Consider the following 20,539-nt stretch of genomic DNA (forward strand, 5'->3'; position numbering starts at 1 on the left):
CTCCGCAACGGGAGAGGCCACAACAGTGAGAGGCCCGCGTACCGCACGCACGCACATGCACACGCGCACACACACACACACACGCACACACACACGTCATTTCAACTTTTAATCAAAACTGTTTAGAGTTAAAATCATTACCTAAGTTAGAGACGTAAAATGTATATAATGGAAAGACAAGCTTCACTAGATTTCGACAAGTTACCTCTTCTCTGAATGTAGCAATGGTTGTAAACCAAGTGATAACAATAAGTGATTCCAAAGAAATAAAGACCAAAAGATATCTTTAATTTTACTCATAAATATGATTCCTTGGGCTTGATTTTTATAACCATAATCAATGATAAAGTATTAATACATAGTATGTTATTTGTGAAGATGTACTGAATACAGCAAATAGAATCATAAAAACTTAAGTAGCATTAACTTAAAAAACTCAAAACCAAAATAATCTTAGGAAGTAAGAGTATAGAATTTAAAACCAGAAACACTTACTTAATGTTTTGAATATAAACGTTAGTGCATTTCAGGCTTTTCATAAAGTATTACTTCAAAGTTCTAAGACTAAAAAATCAAATACAATTGCTAAGACATCAGTGAAAGATTCCATCAAACATATTTGCCTGGAAATGTTCAAGTACCACTTTCACTATACCTCTCAGTACATTCAGGAACTGCCTTGTAATACAGAAGAATGACTCACCGAATAGTAAAGCTAATGAAGTATTTTTCTTGGCAATTTGACAAAGTGAGGGAAGACAAATCCTGGTCTGAGAATACCTTTTTACACAGATGAAGCAGGGAGTATTTGTTTCAATATCATGGAGTGAATACATCTGTTCCTCTTGCCCCTTAAACTAAAATCTGGAAACTAAAGTAACAAAGGATGAAAGAGTCATTAAACTCCCAGAAAACACAGGAGATGACAACACAAGATTTCAGAAGTTGAAAAATAACCGCATGGTTGGTAACAGTCTTAAGAGGCTGGAGAACAAGTTCATACAGTTCAGATTTGGGATCGTTTATCAGGCAACCAAGTAAAAATATCAAGTAGGCAGTTGGAAGTGAGTTCAGGAGAAAGATTCTTGCTGGAGATATAAACCTGAGTCATACCACATAGTTGGCATTTAAAGCAACAAGACCATCAACGGAGCCCACTTGGGAGATTCTAATGTTAAGGAGTCAAAGACGTAAGAAAAAAACAGCAAAGGAGATTGAGAAAGAACCAGAAGTAGGAAGAACCAGGCAAATGTGTTTGCTGAAAACCTAGCAAACTAAAGAAATGGTTTAGTGGAAATGAAACAACTCTGTGAAATGCTGCTGAAAGATCAAGTAAATGAGGTCGTAGAGGTCACTGGAGACTTTAAAAATTTGACTGGAATGGGTTTAGGAAAAAAATGGAAGCGAAACAAGTCAGTGAATATAGACTTGTTTCAAGGAGTTTGCTGTAAAACGAGAAATGGGGCCTTTCTGTTGGCTCTAGCTAGGACAGACTATATCCATAAAAGTAAACGATACATGGGCACAGATGCTGGTAGGTTTACAGATGCAGTGGTGGCAAGTTCTTTTCTGATCATTTTTATTTTCTCTGTGTGGACAGGGAGCAAGCCCAGAGGGAGGAGGTATTAGAAATGTTAAGGACAGAAATAAACCCATGAAATAATCATTTGAGCTCAATGTAAGAGAATGGATTAGGAAAACTTAGTATGACTACTAAGCAACCAACTAAGATTACGATGATGATTTGTCAGCAACTGGTAAACATTTCTACTTTGAAAAAAATCCACTCTGTAGTCTATTCTTTCCTTTGGCTGAATATTCTCTTAAAATAGTTTTTCTTCTGAGTCCTAGGTTCCATTACCCTAAGGCAGAGAGAATCTCATCTACATTTGAATATACATGGCAGCAAGAATAACAACCTCCACAAAAATGTATGGTTCAGGGAGCATTCAGTTTTCATATACATACAGGGCCTAAATGGTTCCCATTTTGCTCCTCTGTTATGGATCTTGTGTTACTTATATTCCTAAGTCTTATTTTAACCCCTCCCTGCTATAAATTTTCAGGGTCCCTTTTCTCTTGTTCTGTTCTTGTTTTGCATGGTACACTGCCACTTCCAATTTCTGGTCTTTTGTCAAGAACCTGTAATTTCTTCCAGAGCCTTCTCTGCATTGACCCAAGGTCCAGTTGAAATCTTTATATGACATATGTGTATAGTACTAATGAATGAAACAAGAGTTACCATAATGTTGAATCACAATGCCAGTCAAGACGTTTGCTAGTATTTCACCTGAGCCATTATTTATCTGAAAAAATAATCTGATGAGATCATCTTATAACAAACATTTATTTGGCAAACTATTTTATAGAAAGAGACCCTAAAAAATCAAACCATTTCTTATTTCAACAATAGACAGTATAATCCCAATCTTTCCCCCATCCAAAGCCTACTCCATAACTGAAGTACCAAAAACTCATGAACTGTACTGCTAAAAAGGAGGGTGGGGGAAAGACATTAAACTTCCACAGGAAGACTGTATAAATCTGGCAGTGGTTAAGGACACAACAGCCTATACCCAGGAGTACTATCGAGTCCGAAAAATTAACTGAAACTTACTATGAATATGTCTTTGCTCTTAATAAGGCTCAGAAACGTATGCAATGGTACAAGTTATATTACGTAAACTGATATAATCAAAGAAGTAGAGTGAAAAATCTGGATTTTAACACCAATACAGATCACCAGATGTAAACAAGAACTTTTTAAAGACATTCTTTTAGCTCCAGTTTAAAACAAACATTCGGAACTGGAATCTTCAGAATTTTCTAGTATCTTGAAAATCCCCATCTTCTCTTTAATTGGTCCTGAGGCATTCATTTGATCTAAGAGAAAAATATATAAACAAGTTTGTTTTTTTTTTAAGTATAAGAACTTAAAAAGAAATCTTAAAAGAGAGGTCCACTATGTTTTTATGAGAAGTAAGTCATCTGTCCAAAATTTTAAAATCCACAGAAATGTGGGCCACTTTAGAAAGAAAGTACACTCCTCTTATTAAAAACTAGAACTGGCCTCCAGGGAACAAACAAACTGAAACAGCAGTTTGCTAATCAAAATCACTTCTGCTGTATTTAAGATATACTGATACATAGCAATAAACAACACCCATCTGAATTATGTTCTCAGAGATATTTTTTAAAAAGCCCAATTATGGTTAGTTTAAAAGCAGGAAAGCAAAACATCATGAAAATATATCTTTATACACTCCCATAGCTAATATGAAATCTATCTTTTGCATTTTTGTCAATATGATAGCTATTGGAATGAAAGCACTACTGGTTTTAATTTGCATTCTCTGATTCCTAGGGAGATTGAAGCATCTTTTTATGTTCGCTGGCTGTTTCTTTCTCTCCTGGTAATCGTCTGCTCTTAAGCTGTCCAGTTTTCTTGTTGATATTTACTTATTTATATACGATAAACATTTCCTGTGTGCCGCCGTGTGCTGCAAATATTTGTAGTTTATCTCTTATCTGTTTACGGTATTGTTTGTTTTTACAGAAGTCTTTAAATTAATAAAATCTATTCATCTCTTCATTTAGTTTGAGAGTTTTGTATCCTGTTTAAGAATCCTTTTCCTGGGGCTTCCCTGGTGGCGCAGTGGTTGAGAGTCCGCCTGCCGATGCTGCCGATGCAGGGGACGCAGGTTCGTGCCCCGGTTCGGGAGGATCCCTCATGCTGCGGAGCGGCTGGGCCTGTGAGCCATGTCTGCTGAGCCTGTGCGTCCGGAGCCTGTGCTCCGCAACGGGAGAGGCCACAACAGTGAGAGGCCCGCGTACCGCAAAAAAAAAAAAAAAAAAAAAGAATCCTTTTCCTGGACTTCCTTGGTGGCGCAGTGGTTAAGAATCCGCCTGCCAACGCAGGGGACGCGGGGTTCAAGCCCTGGTCTGGGAAGATCCCACATGCCGCAGAGCAAGTAAGCCCGTGCACCACAACTACTGAGCCTGCACTCTAGAACCCACGAGCCACAACTACTAAGCCCGAGTGCCTAGAGCCTGTGCTCCGCAACAAAGAGTAGCACTCGCTCGCTGCAACTAGAGAAAGCCCGTGCACAGCAACAAAGACCCAATGCAGCCAAAAATAAATAAAAATAAAAAAATTTACTAAAAAAAAAAGAACAATGGGTAAGGGGGGGAGGAGTCGGCCAATTCCGGAATGCAGGTCATTTTACTGGACAAATAACCCAGTTTTTCCAACAAATCGATGGCATGGAAAAACAAAAGTGAGGAGGGTGATATAGAAGAAAAGAGATATAGCAAACAATGAAATTTGGATCCTGACTCAAACCGTAAAAAGATTTGAGACAACTGGAGAAATCTGGATATGAACTGGGTATTAGCTGATACTAAGGTTTCAGGACCAACTCTCTTAAATGTAATAATGACATAGTGACTATGTTTAAAAACATGTTCTTCTCAGTAAAAGATGCCTAAGAAAGTGGCTATGGGTAAAATGTCATGAGTTTAACACTCTGACTAAAGAAAATGGCAATGAAATAAAATTGGCTAAATGTTGTAAACTATTAATGGCAGAATGAATTATCCACAGAGGTATATTATACTATTCTCTCTACTTATGTATATGTTTCAAAGTTTCTGTAAAAATAATAAGTAAAACCATGAGAGGTACTTACCGAGGAGATCACTTCGATCTAACAACAACTCCAGATCTTTATCACTAATGACCTTCTCTCTTGATCCTTTTACTTCCCTGTAAGGAAACAAGATATTCACATCTATATGATAAATCAAAACTATGCATTATATTTTTCTAAAATTAAAATAATCTTACCTTTCATAATCTCTAGATTTTAATAATTCCATTAATTCCTTAGGGTCTAAAAAGTTCTTAGATTGATTTAATCCAGATTGACCACCTTTGAAATGATCTAGAAAAAATTTTCAAGAAATTCAAAACACTCAAAATTGCCTTTAAAACCAAAATACAATACATTACAAACCAATCAGAATGCCTTACATTAAAAAGGACAGACAAACCAAGTGTTGGTAAAAAAAAGAAAAGCAACTGCAATTAATCATACTTTGCTGGTGGGAGTGTAAAATGGTTGGGGAAAAGTTTGGTAGTTTTCTATAGCTAAACATACACCCACTCTAAGACCAAGAACAAATACATACATATGACCATAAATATTTGTATAAGAGGAGCTTATGCATAAGAACCAAAATCTGTAAACAATTCAAACATCAATCAACAAAAGAATGGATGAATTACTCAGCAGTTTTTTTGTTTAAATCGCAAACTTCTAACACACACAACATATATGAATCTCAAAATATTATGTCGAATATTAAGTAGCTAGGCAAAAAAAGAATACATACAAATGAATCCAGGTATGAAGTTAAAGGAAAAACTAACCTATATGACAAAAATTGGAATAGTGGTTACCTTCTAGTGAGGGGCAAGGGAGCCTCAGAAATGACTAGAAAGGGAAACTTTCTCGGATGTTGGAAATGTTCACTACCTCGATCTGGATAATAATTAATCGAGTATATACACTTGTTATAGGCATCAAGCTGTACACTTAGCTGGGAATTTTACTGTATGTATATAACACCTCAATAAAACACTGTCAGCATTTTAAAAATTCCTTTCAAATTGTTCTCTGAGATTAATCTGTAAAATTACTAAAAGTTAAACTTGGGGAAGTTAAACTATAAACTGTACCTAATTTAAACTAAATTCAAAACAAAACAGAATTTATTTCATAATTCAAAGCGCTAAAAGCAGCACAGGTGAAAAATTTTTAATTTGCACAACATCTTATTAGGACCAAGTTCCTTTTTCCTCCAATGGAAATTCTAACTGCAATCTGAATGCTCCATCGAATCAAAGAGGTCTAAAGCCTAATCCACAATTTCCCTCAAAATCAGATATACTGGAGAAGGTATTTGCAAGTAGAAAAGTAGCATAAAATAAACTGATAGCAATTTTCAACATTACTATGATTTTTCTAGGCTTCAAAACTTATATAAGATGATTTTCAGCTTTTCTTAAGGCAGCCATCAAGCCATTTATCCAAACAGAATTTTATATTGAATAAATAAAAGCAGAACTCCAAGGAATACCAGGGAACAGAACAGAAAATGCCAATGCCTCACCCACTTCACTTTCCCTATCCTCAAAATCTTTTCTAAATTAAAAAAAAAATACTGTGTTTTTAATATTCTATTATTGAAACTATGAAAAGGGCATACTGGAGTCAAATATTTTTGAAATAGTAGGTTCAACAAAGTAAACAGATTTTATTGTAGTACTACTTCAATATACCTTTAATATTCTAATATTTAATATATTTTACTTGCAAGAAGAGGCTTGGAAGTTTTCTTAAAGCATTTTGGCACACAAATCTCTTATCAAGAATAAACAGTAGGGCTTCCCTGGTGGCGCAGTGGTTGAGAGTCCACCTGCCGATGCAGGGGACACGGGTTCGTGCCCTGGTCCGGGAAGATGCTGTGGAGCGGCTGGGCTCGTGAGCCGTGGCCACTGAGCCTGTGCTCCGCAACAGGAGAGGCCACAGCAGTGAGAGGCCCGCATACCACAAAAAAAAAAAAAAAAAAAAAAAGAATAAATAGTAGTGGCTTCCCTGATGGCACAGTGGCTAAGAATCCACCTGCCAATGCAAGGGACACTGATTTGAGCCCTGGTCTGGGAAGATCCCACATGCCACGGAGCAACTAAGCCCACACGCCACAACTACTGAGCCTGTGCTCTAGAGCCCGCAAGCCACAACTACTGAAGCCCGTGCCTAGAGCCTGTGCTCCGCAACAAGAGAAGCCACCGCATTGAGAAGCCTGTGCACCTCAACAAAGAGTAGCCCTTGCTCACCGCAACTAGAGAAAGCCCACACACAGCAAATAAGACCCAACGCAGCCAAAAATAAATAAATAAAATAAATAAATTTATTTTAAAAAAAGGACAGACATTAACAATAACATCATACTCAACAGTGAAAAGCTGAAAGCTTTTCCTAGAAAATCAGGAGCAAGACAAGGATGGCTACTCTCGTCACTTCTATTGACACAGTATCGGAAGTTCCAGCCTCAGCAATCAGACAAGAAAAAGAAATAAAAGGCATCCAAATTGGAAGGGAAGAAGTACAACTATCACTATTTGCAGATGACACAATACTATATCAAGAAAAAAACTAAAGTCTCCACAAAAAACTGTTAGAGCTAATAAATGAATTCAGCAAAGTTGCAGGATACAAGATTAATATACAGAAATCTGTTGCATTTCTATACACTAATAATTAACTATCAGAAAGCAGAAGTAAAAAAACAATTCCATCAAGAATGAAATATCTAAGAGTAAACTTAACTAAGGAGGTGAAAGAAGCATTGGAAGAATTAATATTGTTAAAATGTCCATACTACCCAAAGCAATCTACAGATTTCATGCAATCTCTACCAAAATACCCATGGCATTTTTCACAAAACTGGACAAGTAATCCCAACATTTGTATGGAACCACAAAAGACCTCTCCAAAACAAAAGCAATCTTGAGAAAAAAGACCAAAGCTGGAGGAATCACGCTCCGTGACTTCAGACTATGCTACAAAGCTACAGTAATCAAAACAGCATGGTACTTGCATAAACACACACACATAGATCAATGGAACAGAACAGAGAGCACAGAAATAAACCCACAGCACTTATGTTCAAATAATCTATGAAAAGTAGGCAAAACATACAATGAAGACAAGACAGTCTCTTCAAAAAACTGGATAGCCACATATAAAAGAATGAAACTAGCACATTTTCTCACACCATAAACAAAAATAAACTCAAAATGAATTAAAGACCTAAACTAAGACCTGAAACCATAAAACTCCTACAAGAAACTACAGGCAATATATTCTGACATTGATCCTAGCAGCATTTTTTAGATCTGTCTCCTCAGGCAAGGGAAACAAAAGCAAAAAAAATAAACAAATATAACCTAGTCAGACATAAATGTTTTGTACAGTAAGGAAACCTTCAATAAAATGAGAAGGCAACCTACTGAATGGGAAAAAATATTTGCAAACTCTATGTCTGATAAGGGCTTAATATCCAAAATATTATAAACAGCTCATACAACTCAATATCAAAAACCCTAAACAACAGATTAAAAAACTGGCAGACCTGAATAGACATTTTTCCAAAGAACATCTATACACGGCCAACAGGCACATGAAAAGATGCTCAATATCGCCATCCATCAGAGAAATACAAATCAAAACCACAATGAGATATCACTTCACACCTGTCAGAATGGCTATCATCAAAAAGTCTACAAATAACAAACGTTGGCAACGATGTGGAGAAAAGGGAACCCTAGTATGCTGTTGGTGGGAATGGTGGGAAAACAGTATGAAGGTTCCTCAAAAAAACTAAAAATAGAACTACCATATGATCCAGCAATTCCACTCCTGGGTACATATCCAAAGAAAACAAAAATAATAATTTGAAAAGATACTTGCATCCCAATGTTCACAGCAGCATTATTTACAATAGCCAAGATATGAAAACAACCTAAGTGTCCATCAACAGATGAATGGGTAAAGATGAATGGTTAAAGAAAAATACAAAATGGAATATTATTAGTCATAAATGAAAATGAAATTCTGCCATTTGAAACGTGCATGAACCTAGAGATTATGCTTAGTGAAATAAGTCAGACAGAGAAAGACAAATACTGTATGTTATCAATTATATGTGGAATCTAAAAAATAAAACATGAATAACAAAACAGACTCAGAGATATAGGAAAAAAATTAGTGGTTAGTGGGGAGAAGTGGGGTCAAGGTAGGAGCAGAGGATTAAGAGATATAAACTGCTATGTATAAAATAAATAAGCAATAAGGAGATATTGTACAGCACAGATAATGACTTTATAAAAATACAATCATTATTTTTAATAACTTTAAATGGAGGATAAGCTATAAAAATTGTGAATCACTATGTTGTACACCTGAAACTAATATAATATTAGAAATCAACTATACTTCAATAAAAAAAGTTTCTTTTTCTTTAATGAAAAAAAGAATAATCAGTAACATCAGGTCAATCTCCATGACAGTTTAAGATATGGCACTTTAAAAGTATACTTGATACTCTTCACTGCCCCATTGCTCCTCATTTTAGACACTAGTATTTTTCATTATGTCTATGGTCACACCAACCCAGCTTAGGTCTTCACAGCTCCAAATTCCCCACTGCCTATTTAAATCCTGCACTGATTTCTTTCTTTTTTTTGCAGTACGCGGGCCTCTCACTATTGTGGCCTCTCCCATTGCGGAGCACAGGCTCCGGATGCGCAGGCTCAGCGGCCATGGCTCACTGGCCCAGCTGCTCCGCAGCATGCAGGATCTTCCCAGACTGGGGCACGAACCCATGTCCCCTGCATCGGCAGGTGGACTCTCAACCACTGCGCCACCAGGGAAGCCCCTATTTCTTTTATAAAGAAAGTAACAACAATAACAAAAAATCACAACACACAATAGAGAACTTAAGCGAGAAAGTACTACAAAATGTTATTTACTTTTGTGGATGATCAACTTTTCCAGTTTTCTTTTAGCAGCTGCTCTTTCCACAATTTTTTGATCAATAGTATTTGCTGTAACAAGACGATATACAACAACTGGCTTTGTCTGACCAATTCTATGACATCTATCCTGGGCCTGAAGATCAGACTGGGGGTTCTTAAAGTTAAAAAGAAAAATAACATTTAACAGCTTAAGGTTAAAATTATTTAAACTCATACTATGTGGGTAAAGTCAATAAGCATGATCCAATCAGAATCTTTGTTTAAAAAGATTCTGATTAAAATTGAGTTAAGGTACTGTTTAAGTGCCTTAACTCAATTTAGACTGCTAGAGTGACTTCAATGATAAAGTAGGTTCAAGTCTTTACACACTGGACACTTGACAAAGAAATGATTTTCATCTTAAAGTGGATACCTTTTCAAAACAGAAAAATGAAATTACAAAGTGTACAATGAAAGATTAAAAGTTCAGAATGGAAATATAATCAGTATATTGCTACACTTCCAACTTACCCAATCACTATCATAAATGATAACAGTATCTGCTGCAGTCAAATTAATGCCCAGACCACCAGCTCGTGTACTCACTAAAAAGATAAACACATCTGGATCTGTGTTGAAGCTGTGCATCTAAAAGCAAAAGGGATGTAAACAAGGAATTAAGAAAGAAAGAAACTGTTCCTGCCTGGAATGTGGATATAGAGCTGCATATTAAGCAGCTATCTTATAACCGTTTGTTTACCAGCAAAGGAAAGGGGAGGGCAGTGGTGTCCCAAGGGATATAATAAGCCAGCATTCTTCAAGCTGGGTGTGAGTTCTTAAGCATCCACAGGACTTTTTTTTTTTTTTTGCGGTACGCGGGCCTCTCACTGTTGTGGCCTCTCCCGTTGCAGAGCACAGGCTCCGCACGCGCAGGCTCAGCGGCCATGGCTCACGGGCCCAGCCGCTCCGCGGCATGTGGGATCTTCCCGGACCAGGGCACGAACCCATGTCCCCTGCATCGGCAGGTGGACTCTCAACCACTGCGCCACCAGGGAAGCCCCCGTCCACAGGACTTTTGATGTGGGATAAATAAATACTGAAAGCCACAGCAGCCATAAAGTTGAAAATGACCAATTTGGTGGAAAGAGATAAAATTATCAGACTCAACTCCCGTGAAACAAAAAAATCATGATCATGCCTATTGCCTAAGTTGTGGCAATAAACCAGAGGCCCTAGGATGTAGGTCCCTTTTTTTTTTTGGGCCGTGCCATCCGCGATGCGGGATCTTAGTTCCCCAATTGAACCTGTGCCCCCTGCAGTGGAAGTGCAGAGTCTTAACAACTGGACCGCCAGGGAAGTCCCTAGGTCAATTTTGAACATTACTTCAGAAATCAAGACAGGAGTTACAAAAACGAATTAAGTATGTATGACATAAGCAGTCTTACATTTTTTTCTCTCTCTGAATAAGACATGGATCCATCAAGCCTGCTGAAGTTGAAATTTCTAAAGTGACAGTAATCTATCAAAATGTCCAACATTCTTGTCATTTGTGAAAAAAGCAGCACCTGAAATTTAAATATATCTTAGTATCTATACTGATTAATGAAGAATAATTAAACAACCAAAAATCCAATCAAAAGTACCATACCTTATGACCTCTGGTTTTTAGTTCTGGCAGCATTCGATCCAAAATTAAGAATTTCCCAGAATTTGTTACCAACTCTTCATCAATCTTAAAAGTGGGGAAAGAAAGGAAAAAAGAAATTGTCACAACAACTACTAATAATCTGTTTTTGTTAAAATAAAAACCATGTTAACAGTTTAATTTTCAATGACAAATTAAGTCCCTATAAAACTTTTTAAATTGACCTTGTTATTTGATCTTTTTTATCAGAAGATAAAAAAGGAAAAGGAAAGACATACTCAAGGAAAGACATACTCTACAATTTAAAACCAATGATTTCACAAAAAACAAAATTCAGTTTAAATGTATAATCTATCCTCCCCACACCTCTCCCCAAAACTTTGTATAACAGAACATTAAGTTCAAACTTACTTAATGTTGAGGTTTATTCTTTATAACTGAGTACACTTTCAACCAAATGCGTAGAAAATTACTGCTAAAACTCTCAGTAGAAATTAAAGAAAGTATAAGAGCTTACAAGCAACCTAAGTATCCAAAATGAAATTTTTAACCTTCTGGTGAATATTAATTACCTTCAGAGATTATCTTCTTCCTTACTCAATGAAAAGCTTTAAAACACTGGTTCTCAAATAGGGGCAGTTTTGCCTTCCACCCCCAGCGTATATTTGGCAGTGTCTGGAAGATACTTTACACGTTGACACAACTGGGGGAGGGAAATATTTTGGCATCTAGTGGCTACAGGCTAGAGATGCTGGACAAATGGCCTATAGTCCACAAGACAGCACTTCCTTAACAAAGAATTATCTGGCCCAAAATGTCAATATTGACAAGGGTAAGGAACCCTGCTGTAAACTAGTACAAAACAGGGTTATTGAGGGTTACTGAGAACTGATTTCCTTTACTACTAGGTTGTTTTTCCATCAACTGCCCAAGAAAGCAATTTCATTCATTTAATCTGAAAGCCCACAAATCAACATAACTTTTTGCTCTCTTCTGTGGCTATCTGTTGAGATTTAAACAATGAGCAGCCCGACTGATTTTGACAAGCTGAATACTAATTAAAAGTGAAAAGGTGACAACAATCTCCAAAATAGACAGCAACTAAAACACAGAGTGGAAATCAACTGTGTTACTTAAAAACTTATATTTCCAATATCACTCTAAATTTAGGAGGATTCCTAGCTGTTTATGTGAAATATATAAATAAAAATATTAGTTAGCTTATATATAGAAAACCACCTTTTTTCTAACATTCATAAAGTTCTCTGAATTTGGGGGGAGAAGACAATCTTCATATAACAGTATTTACTGTAAGTAATAATAAAAAAAAATGACACTTTCACCCAACATAAAAAGTTACAGACATCAAAACAGTGTATTACTAAATAGTATTCACCTTAAACTCTTGTGTGACCGGGTCTATAGGGTACTCAATCAGATATGGATGATTACAGCACTTGCGAAGTAGCATCATTATATTCTGCAGCTTCAGATTAACTTCAGATTCTATAGGGATACTTGTTTCCACAACAGCTCTGCACAAAATATAGAATCCATGAATGAGACATTTAAAAAAAAAAAATCAGTTTAAAGAATACTTAAATTTATTTTTAAACTCACACCTTTCTCGGTCTACCTCTGGCTGTATCTGGCTGATCAGTTTTTCCAATTCATTAGGGAAATCATCTATTTTGCTGTAATCTATTGACTTTCTAGTTCGCCGTTTTGGTCGTCCAGTGGGACTCAGCTCAACTGTTTCTTTCTAAAACAATAAATTAAAGAAATATCTTTTTAAAAAGCTATATATATACTCTTAGTTATTTGTAGTGAAGTGGATGGACCTAGAGTCTGTCACACAGAGTAAGGTAAGTCAGAAAGAGAAAAACAAATACCATATGCTAACACAAATATATATGGAATCTTAAAAAAAAAAAAGGTTCTCATGAACCTAGGGGCAGGACAGGAATAAAGACGCAGACGTAGAGAATGGACTTGAGGACACGGGGAGGGGGAAGGGTAAGCTGGGACGAAGTGAGAGAGTAGCATTGACATATATACACTACCAAATGTAGTGGGAAGCAGCTGCATAGCACAGGGAGTTCAGCTTGGTGCTTTGTGACCACCTAAAGGGGTGGGATAGGGAGGGTGGGAGGGAGACGCAAGAGGGAGGGGATATGGGGATAGATGTATACATATAGCTGATTCACTTTGTTATACAGCAGAAACTAACACACCATTGTAAAGCAATTATACTCCAATAAAGATGTTAAAAAAAAAGCCATACTCTTAAATTCTATACACACACACACACAAAGTAGGGTATATAATATTTTTATGTACAAAATGTTTTAACATATAAAGAAAAAAATAATTTTGTCTGTCATCATCAAGTTTAATAATTTCCAAAGGCACAAAATCAAGGATCAATAAACTATAGCCAAATGTAAATTTTATCCTGGGAAATTTAATTGTTTTAATACTGATGACAATATCTGGAATCAGAGTTAATGCATTCATATCAGTGGAAAAAATTAAGGATGGATAAAACTTCTGAACTTATATAAAGGAATTTAATAGCTTTGGGCTGAAATGAAGCTCCACATATCTGCACTACAGAGGTTATTTTTTTGGATTGGTATAATACTGCAATGAAATTCCTTCCAATAGGCAACTACTTTAATTTTCTAACAGTTAAAAAGCCAGAGATTCCCTTTAATTAAAATGAAAATGAGGGCTTCCCTGGTGGTGCAGTGGTTGAGAGTCCGCCTGCCGATGTAGGGGACACGGGTTCGTGCCCCGGTCGGGGAAAGATCCCACATGCCGCAGAGCGGCTGGGCCCGTGAGCCATGGCCGCTGAGCCTGCGCGTCCGGAGCTTGTGCTCCGCAACGGGAGAGGCCACAACAGTAGAGGACCACGTACCGCAAAACAACAAAAAAGAAAATGGGATAACAGTCTAATGGTTGTACAAAAACAGAAATGCGTAATCATAAATACTTTGAAAAGAAATACACAGGTCCATGGCAAACAGTCAAAAATCTGGACATCTGAACAAAATTTAAGGGTCTTCTAATCTTCAGTTATAAGATAATCACATTCCAATTCAATTTCTTGTAATATGGTGGGTAACTAAAAAAGATATTTCTTTCAAATAGAGGATTTTATTAAATTTTTTGGCTACCAACAACCTGCTGTAAAGGGATTGTATATTTGGGGTGACTGGTCTAGTTGGCAAGCCCTTAGTATATTGTGTGCTTGTTCAAATGTATTTCCAAATCCATCCCCAGACAGTATTTCAGATGACTATAAAGCAATCAATGCAGGAACCATCACTTGAATTTTAGTAGGACCACAGAATTACTAGGAGACAATTTTTGCTATTGGCCTTATGCCTTATACTCCAGTTAGAAATTCACCCTCAACAAGTCATGAAAACAGGTGATGAGCCTTATATAAGACTGAAATCAACCATGAAATTTTCTATGCCAACTGTCATTTACAGGTAGGTTATTTCAAATCCACACTCTACCTCGCTGGATCCAAACATGTTTGCAATTGTACGGTTCACAATGGCTGTGTAAAAGATCTCTTGTTTCTTTGAAAGTGGTGCATAAACAACTACTTCTCGTTTAGGAGGAACTTCAAGGGCAACATCAGATTTTAGTCTTCTCAATAAGAAAGGTGTTAAAATCTAAAATTTAAACATGAATAAACATATATAAATATTAAACATTTTTGTATTTTCAAGGAATACTCTCCCCAAATACCCTTTTACCCCTTCTTCCTCTTTTATTCCTATATAAAACTATCACATCTCAAAAGGTGATATAAAATATTTCCTTGAAATTTTCCAGACCAAAAACCACCACATGACAAACTCATAGCGTTTATCTGTAACATTTCACAACTTAATTTTTCAAAAATTCTAGTATAACTTGAATATTTTAAAAAGCTGAAATAAGAAGGTGGTATCTGTACTTCTTAGGGATAAAGTTATAGCCCACAGTTTTTAAAAGTGAGGTTTCGAATTAGTAGAAAACCAAAAAATCAACTGATCCAGAAAAGTAGGCATGAAAAGTTTCCTTCTATAAGTTCTAAAACTTCAGACTTAAAACTACTCTCCTTCATCAGCTGTGATGACAAGAGATTTCCACATTTATAAAACAGAGAAGCAATAGATAATTATATCATTATTAAACTACTTAGGTTTTTAAAAGAAAGTCAACTTAAAAAAATCATTTTATATCCTTCCCTTTAAATTAGTAATTAATTTACATATAGATTAGGGCTCTGTACTTAAATACCTCAAAGGTATAGAGCCAAGCATAGAGAGACTTTAATTTTCCAGAGAAAGAGAGAACATTACCAGTAGTTTAAGAAAAAAGTATCTGTAGACAGCGGCCCAGACACAAATATACCTACAGGCAAGTATCAGAAAAAACATGCAAATGATTTGGGGAAGTAAGATTTGGAGTATTATTTTTACTTTGATTTACGTACTATCTCACTTCAAAGTCAAAAAAACTTTTTCAAAAAGATTTTGAATAAAATTGTCAAAGCACAATTGAGAAGCTTTTCAGGCCCACATATGAAAACTAGGAGACTTTTGAAAGATTATGTTTGTTTAAAAATAGATAGGATAGGGCTTCCCTGGTGGTGCAGTGGTTGAGAGTCTGCCTGCCGATGCAGGGGACACGGGTTCGTGCCCCGGTCTGGGAGGATCCCACATGCCGCAGAGCGGCTGGGCCTGTGAGCCATGGCCGCTGAGCCTGCGCGTCCGGAGCCTGTGCTCCGCACGGGAGAGGCCACAGCAGTGAGAGGCCCGCGTACGCAAAAAAAAAAAAAAAAAAAAGGATAGATGGAGTTTGTACAAAACAGTAGAATGGATCATACAAGTAAGTAAATTATGCAACTATTATTGGCAAACATTGCATAAAAATTTTCATTTTTGGCTGACAAACATGTCAGTAACCATTAGGGGTAAAATGAGTATACGTGAAAAGGACAAAATTTTAAAAAGCACTTTACTTTTGCTTTAACAGCATGAGACCTCTAGGGGAGGGAAAAGGGCAGGAGAGTAAGTTAAATTTGGGGGTGGGGGGGCTCACTTTTCAAATTCTACCACAATGGGTTGAACAGGTAATTTCTAGGGTTCCTTTTTCATTCTATGAGTCTAGTAAGCAGAATAAGAAAAGTCAAAACCTGGTGCAGCATATGCAATACATTCTGTTCTCTTTCTTTAGCAATAATATCTTCAGCAGTTTCAGAAAGACTAGTGATATCAAACCAAGATTCAAAGCTGTAAAATAAAAAAATTATTACAAGTTAACCTAACATATAAATCAGTTATATTAACATGATATATGTTCTGCATTTTCAACTTTGTATTAATCTGTGTATTATGAAGCAGATATTTTCTTAAAGGGAACATTTTTTCTGATTTATAATTATCTTTTTTTTTTTACATCTTTATCAGAGTATAATTGCTTTACAATGGTGTGTTAGCTTCTGCTTTATAACAAAGTGAATCAGCTATACATATACATATATCCCCATATCCCCTCCTATCTTGCGTCTCCCTCCCACCCTCCCTATCCCACCCCTCTAGGTGGTCACAAAGCACTGAGCTGATCTTCCTGTGCTACGCAGCTGCTTCCCACTAGCTATCTATTTTACATTTGGTAGTGTATATATGTCCATGCCACTCTCTCACTTCGTCCCAGCTTACCCTTCCCCCTCCCCATGCCCTCAAGTCCATTCTCTACATTTGCGTCTTTATTCCTGTCCTGCCCCTAGGTTCTTCAGAACCATTTTATTTTTAGATTCCAATAAATATATTATCTTAACAAGAGTATAAACATCAAATAAACATTAAAGTACCCCCCCCCTTTTTTTTTTGCGGTACGCGGGCCTCTCACTGTTGTGGCCTCTCCTGTTGCGGAGCACAGGCTCCGGTCGCGCAGGCTCAGTGGCCATGGCTCACGGTCCCAGCCGCTCTGCGGCATGTGGGATCTTCCCAGACCGGGGCACGAACCCGCGTCCCCTGCATTGGCAGGCGGACTCTCAACCACTGCGCCACCAGGGAAGTCCCCCTTTTTCCTCTTTTTAAAGGCAGACTTCATTAGGATATGTCTGGAGTCTTGGAAGCGTGAGTATCCCATGTTCTCCTACAAATGGACCTCGAGATGGGTCCTCCTCTATTGGGGAATGTTATCCTCTACGACAAAGCACGTAGCTTCGGGAGGAATGCACATGTCCCATGGGAGGAAGGGGACACTGGCCTAGCCAGTCAGGTCAGCCAGATCAACCCTAGCGATCAGTGGGGTGACAGATGTCACAGCCAGACTGCCCCCACATCCTAAGGTACACATTTTATGAAACATTTTAATAAAGTTAAAGAAATGAAAACTATCTCTGAATATCAAGACCACATGATCTCTCTTTAGGTAAAAATGTGACCCACTACAGTGTTTTTAAAATTCAACATATATGTACCCTGATAATGATATCTATTAATATCCTTAGTTCTTCTCAATGTTAAAAAAAAAACAACCCTATTAACATGAGCTATTAAATATAAGCATGTCTACGCTAAGTAACGCTATATTGTCAGTAAATACAATTGGGAAAAATGCCAACAACATTAATGCAGTAGTTACATCAGATATTTCCAAAATTTCATCACCTCAGGCACATTTTATAAATTCAGATTCCCAGCTCCTCCCTCAGTGTTCTAACTCAGTGGAAATGCATAGGACCTGGAAATCTTGCCTTTTAATAAATGTTCCCTAAGACAGCCTAGCCTTGGGCTAATATCTGGTCACCAGAGGTGGAATACATTCTCAAAATAAAACATTAAAAGTTATTCTCCCATATAAAATTAACTTTCTTCCTTCACTGATGTCAAAGTAAGTGTAAATCAATTATTTTGCCCTCCTGATTTTGAAACTTCTATGTTAATTATTATTTTTTTTTTGAAGATTTTTTTTTTTTTTTTTTTTTTTTTTGCGGTATGTGGGCCTCTCACTGTTGTGGCCCCTCCCGTTGCGGAGCACAGGCTCCGGACGCGCAGGCTCAGCGGCCATGGCTCACGGGCCCAGCCGCTCCGCGGCATGTGGGATCCTCCCGGACCGGGGCACGAACCCACGTCCCCTACATCGGCAGGCGGACTCTCAACCACTGCGCCACCAGGGAAGCCCTATGTTAATTATTTTTAATGTCTGGTAAGATTATTTACTCTTCCATTCTGAGTATACTAATGATTTTCTGAAAACTGTTTATTTTTGCTTTTTATGATATAAGCTAAGATTCAAACAGTTCTAGAGTAAAAAGCATGAGGGTGAAACTGGGAGACTCTGGTTATATTTTTGACTCTGGCATTAACTAGTTATATTTTTAATAACTTGACACTTGGGTTTTCTTATGTGTGAGACAGGGGATGTATCAACCCCTATCCCTTCAACCTATCTCGTTTGTGAGAAAATAATGAGAAAAATCCACCTGAAAGTGTTTCACAAAGTTAAGACAATAAGGAGCTTTATAAAAATATGTTAAGGCACGGAATTCCCTGGCAGACCAGCGGTTAAGACATTTGGGGCTTTCACTGCTGTGGGCCCAGGTTCGATCCCTGGTTGGGGAGTTAAGATCCTGCAAGCCGCGCAGTGTGGCCAAAAAAAAAAAAAAAAAAAAGTTTTTTAAGGCAGCATAAAACAGCTTGTCTCTAATTAATCAATGCAATAAAAGCTTTAAAATAATCTTTTATTTATCTCCTCTCATAATTTGTGTCAAAAGTAGAACATACTTTTGGGGAAAGGGGAATTGGAGGAAGGTGGTTAAAATGTACAAACTAACAGTTATAAAGTAAATAAACACTAGGTATGTAATGTATAAGATGGTGACTACACTTAACACAGCTCTATGATATATAGGAAAGTTGTTAAGAGTAGATCCTAAGAGTTCTCATCACAAGGAGAAAACCTTTTTCTTTTCATTTTATCTATTTGAGATGATGGATGTTAACTAAACCTATTGTGGTAATCACTTCACAATACATATAAATCAAACCGTCATACTGTACATCTTAAACTTATACAGTGATATGTCAATTATTTCTCAATAAAACTGGAAAAAATAAAATAAAAAGAGCAGAACATATATACCACAAAGAACTGGCCAAAAACTATCACTTTAATCCAGCTACCTAGAAGATAGAAATTAATTTAAACTATGAGCACAGATTTTGAGACAGTTAGAAAAACATAGGAAATAATTAAATAACCTCTTACCTACCTTTTCAAGTCATCAAATACATCTGGCAACAAAAAGTTCAGCAATGACCAAAGCTCTGATAAGTTGTTTTGCAAAGGAGTACCAGTCAAAAGAAGCTTGTTATCCGCATTGAATCGTTTTAACTCCCTGATTAGGCGGCACTTCATGTTCTTAATCCTGTGTCCTTCATCTACTATTAAGTATTTCCAGTAGCAATTCTAGAAAAGGAATTCAGGGGAAACTTTTTATATGATGATCTCACAATTTTTCCTAAAAGCAATTTTAAAGATAAAACTTCTTTATTAGGAATGAATGTTCGATTTTATCAAACGGTATTTCTATACCTATTGAGATGATCATGTTTTCCTTTGATCTACTAAGAGAATGAATTAATTTCCTAAAACTGATATATACTTGTGTTGCTGTAACAGACCTCACTTGGTCCTGAACTAATAAAGTCCACCTGCTGTTATATATTTAAGATTTCTCCATTCACATTCTTTAGTCAAAGCAGCCTGTACTTTTCCTTTCTAATGCTTTGTTTTTTTTTTAATTAGTGTTATCTTGCAGTCCTAAAAAAAGAACTGAAGGACTTAATTAGTTCTATATGCTCTGAAACATTAAATATCGTTAGAATTTTCATTCTTGAAGCCCACATCTGAGATTGACACTTTTTATTATCTGATGGTATTCTCAACTTCTTACATAATTATTGGTTTGTTTAGGTTTTTCCTTTCTTCTGGAGCTAATTTTGGTAATATATATCTTCACAGAAAGCTAACCATTTACTTTCATTAAGTTGTCATGAAAATTGTTTTAATTTCTCATCTTTAATATCTGTGCTCTTTTATCTTGATTAAGCAAACTTAAAGTTCCTCTGTTTTACTGTGTAAAAATACAGAAATATGCAATATTTCTGGGAAATATAAGTACCAAACTGGCAACTGTAGGTATCCTTGGATAATGGGATTAGCAAATTGGGGGAAGAGTATGAAATGGGACATCTTTTGCATTTTACTTTATACATTCATAGCTTAAAATAATA

The 20,539-nt window shown here is 36.6% G+C and overlaps 1 protein-coding gene across 1 annotated transcript in view; it reads right to left on the reverse strand.

The window, feature by feature from the left end:
- Window positions 1–623: 623 nt before the first annotated feature.
- Window positions 624–20,539, reverse strand: part of HELLS (helicase, lymphoid specific) — a 40,390-nt gene continuing 20,474 nt past the window's right edge. Inside the window, exons 11-22 of the mRNA XM_082854797.1 lie at window positions 19,516–19,712; window positions 16,429–16,525; window positions 14,756–14,917; window positions 12,851–12,990; window positions 12,625–12,763; window positions 11,232–11,315; window positions 11,029–11,148; window positions 10,115–10,231; window positions 9,599–9,758; window positions 4,847–4,943; window positions 4,689–4,765; window positions 624–2,883 (exon numbers count right to left, since the gene is read on the reverse strand). Coding sequence (XP_082710923.1) covers window positions 2,789–2,883; window positions 4,689–4,765; window positions 4,847–4,943; window positions 9,599–9,758; window positions 10,115–10,231; window positions 11,029–11,148; window positions 11,232–11,315; window positions 12,625–12,763; window positions 12,851–12,990; window positions 14,756–14,917; window positions 16,429–16,525; window positions 19,516–19,712 — 1,485 coding nt within the window. The 3' untranslated portion in view covers window positions 624–2,788. The remainder of the gene's footprint in view (window positions 2,884–4,688; window positions 4,766–4,846; window positions 4,944–9,598; window positions 9,759–10,114; window positions 10,232–11,028; window positions 11,149–11,231; window positions 11,316–12,624; window positions 12,764–12,850; window positions 12,991–14,755; window positions 14,918–16,428; window positions 16,526–19,515; window positions 19,713–20,539) is intronic.

Source organism: Leucopleurus acutus (assembly GCF_964270905.1).
Source record: "Leucopleurus acutus genome assembly, chromosome: 14".
Taxonomy (NCBI): Eukaryota; Metazoa; Chordata; class Mammalia; order Artiodactyla; family Delphinidae; genus Leucopleurus; species Leucopleurus acutus.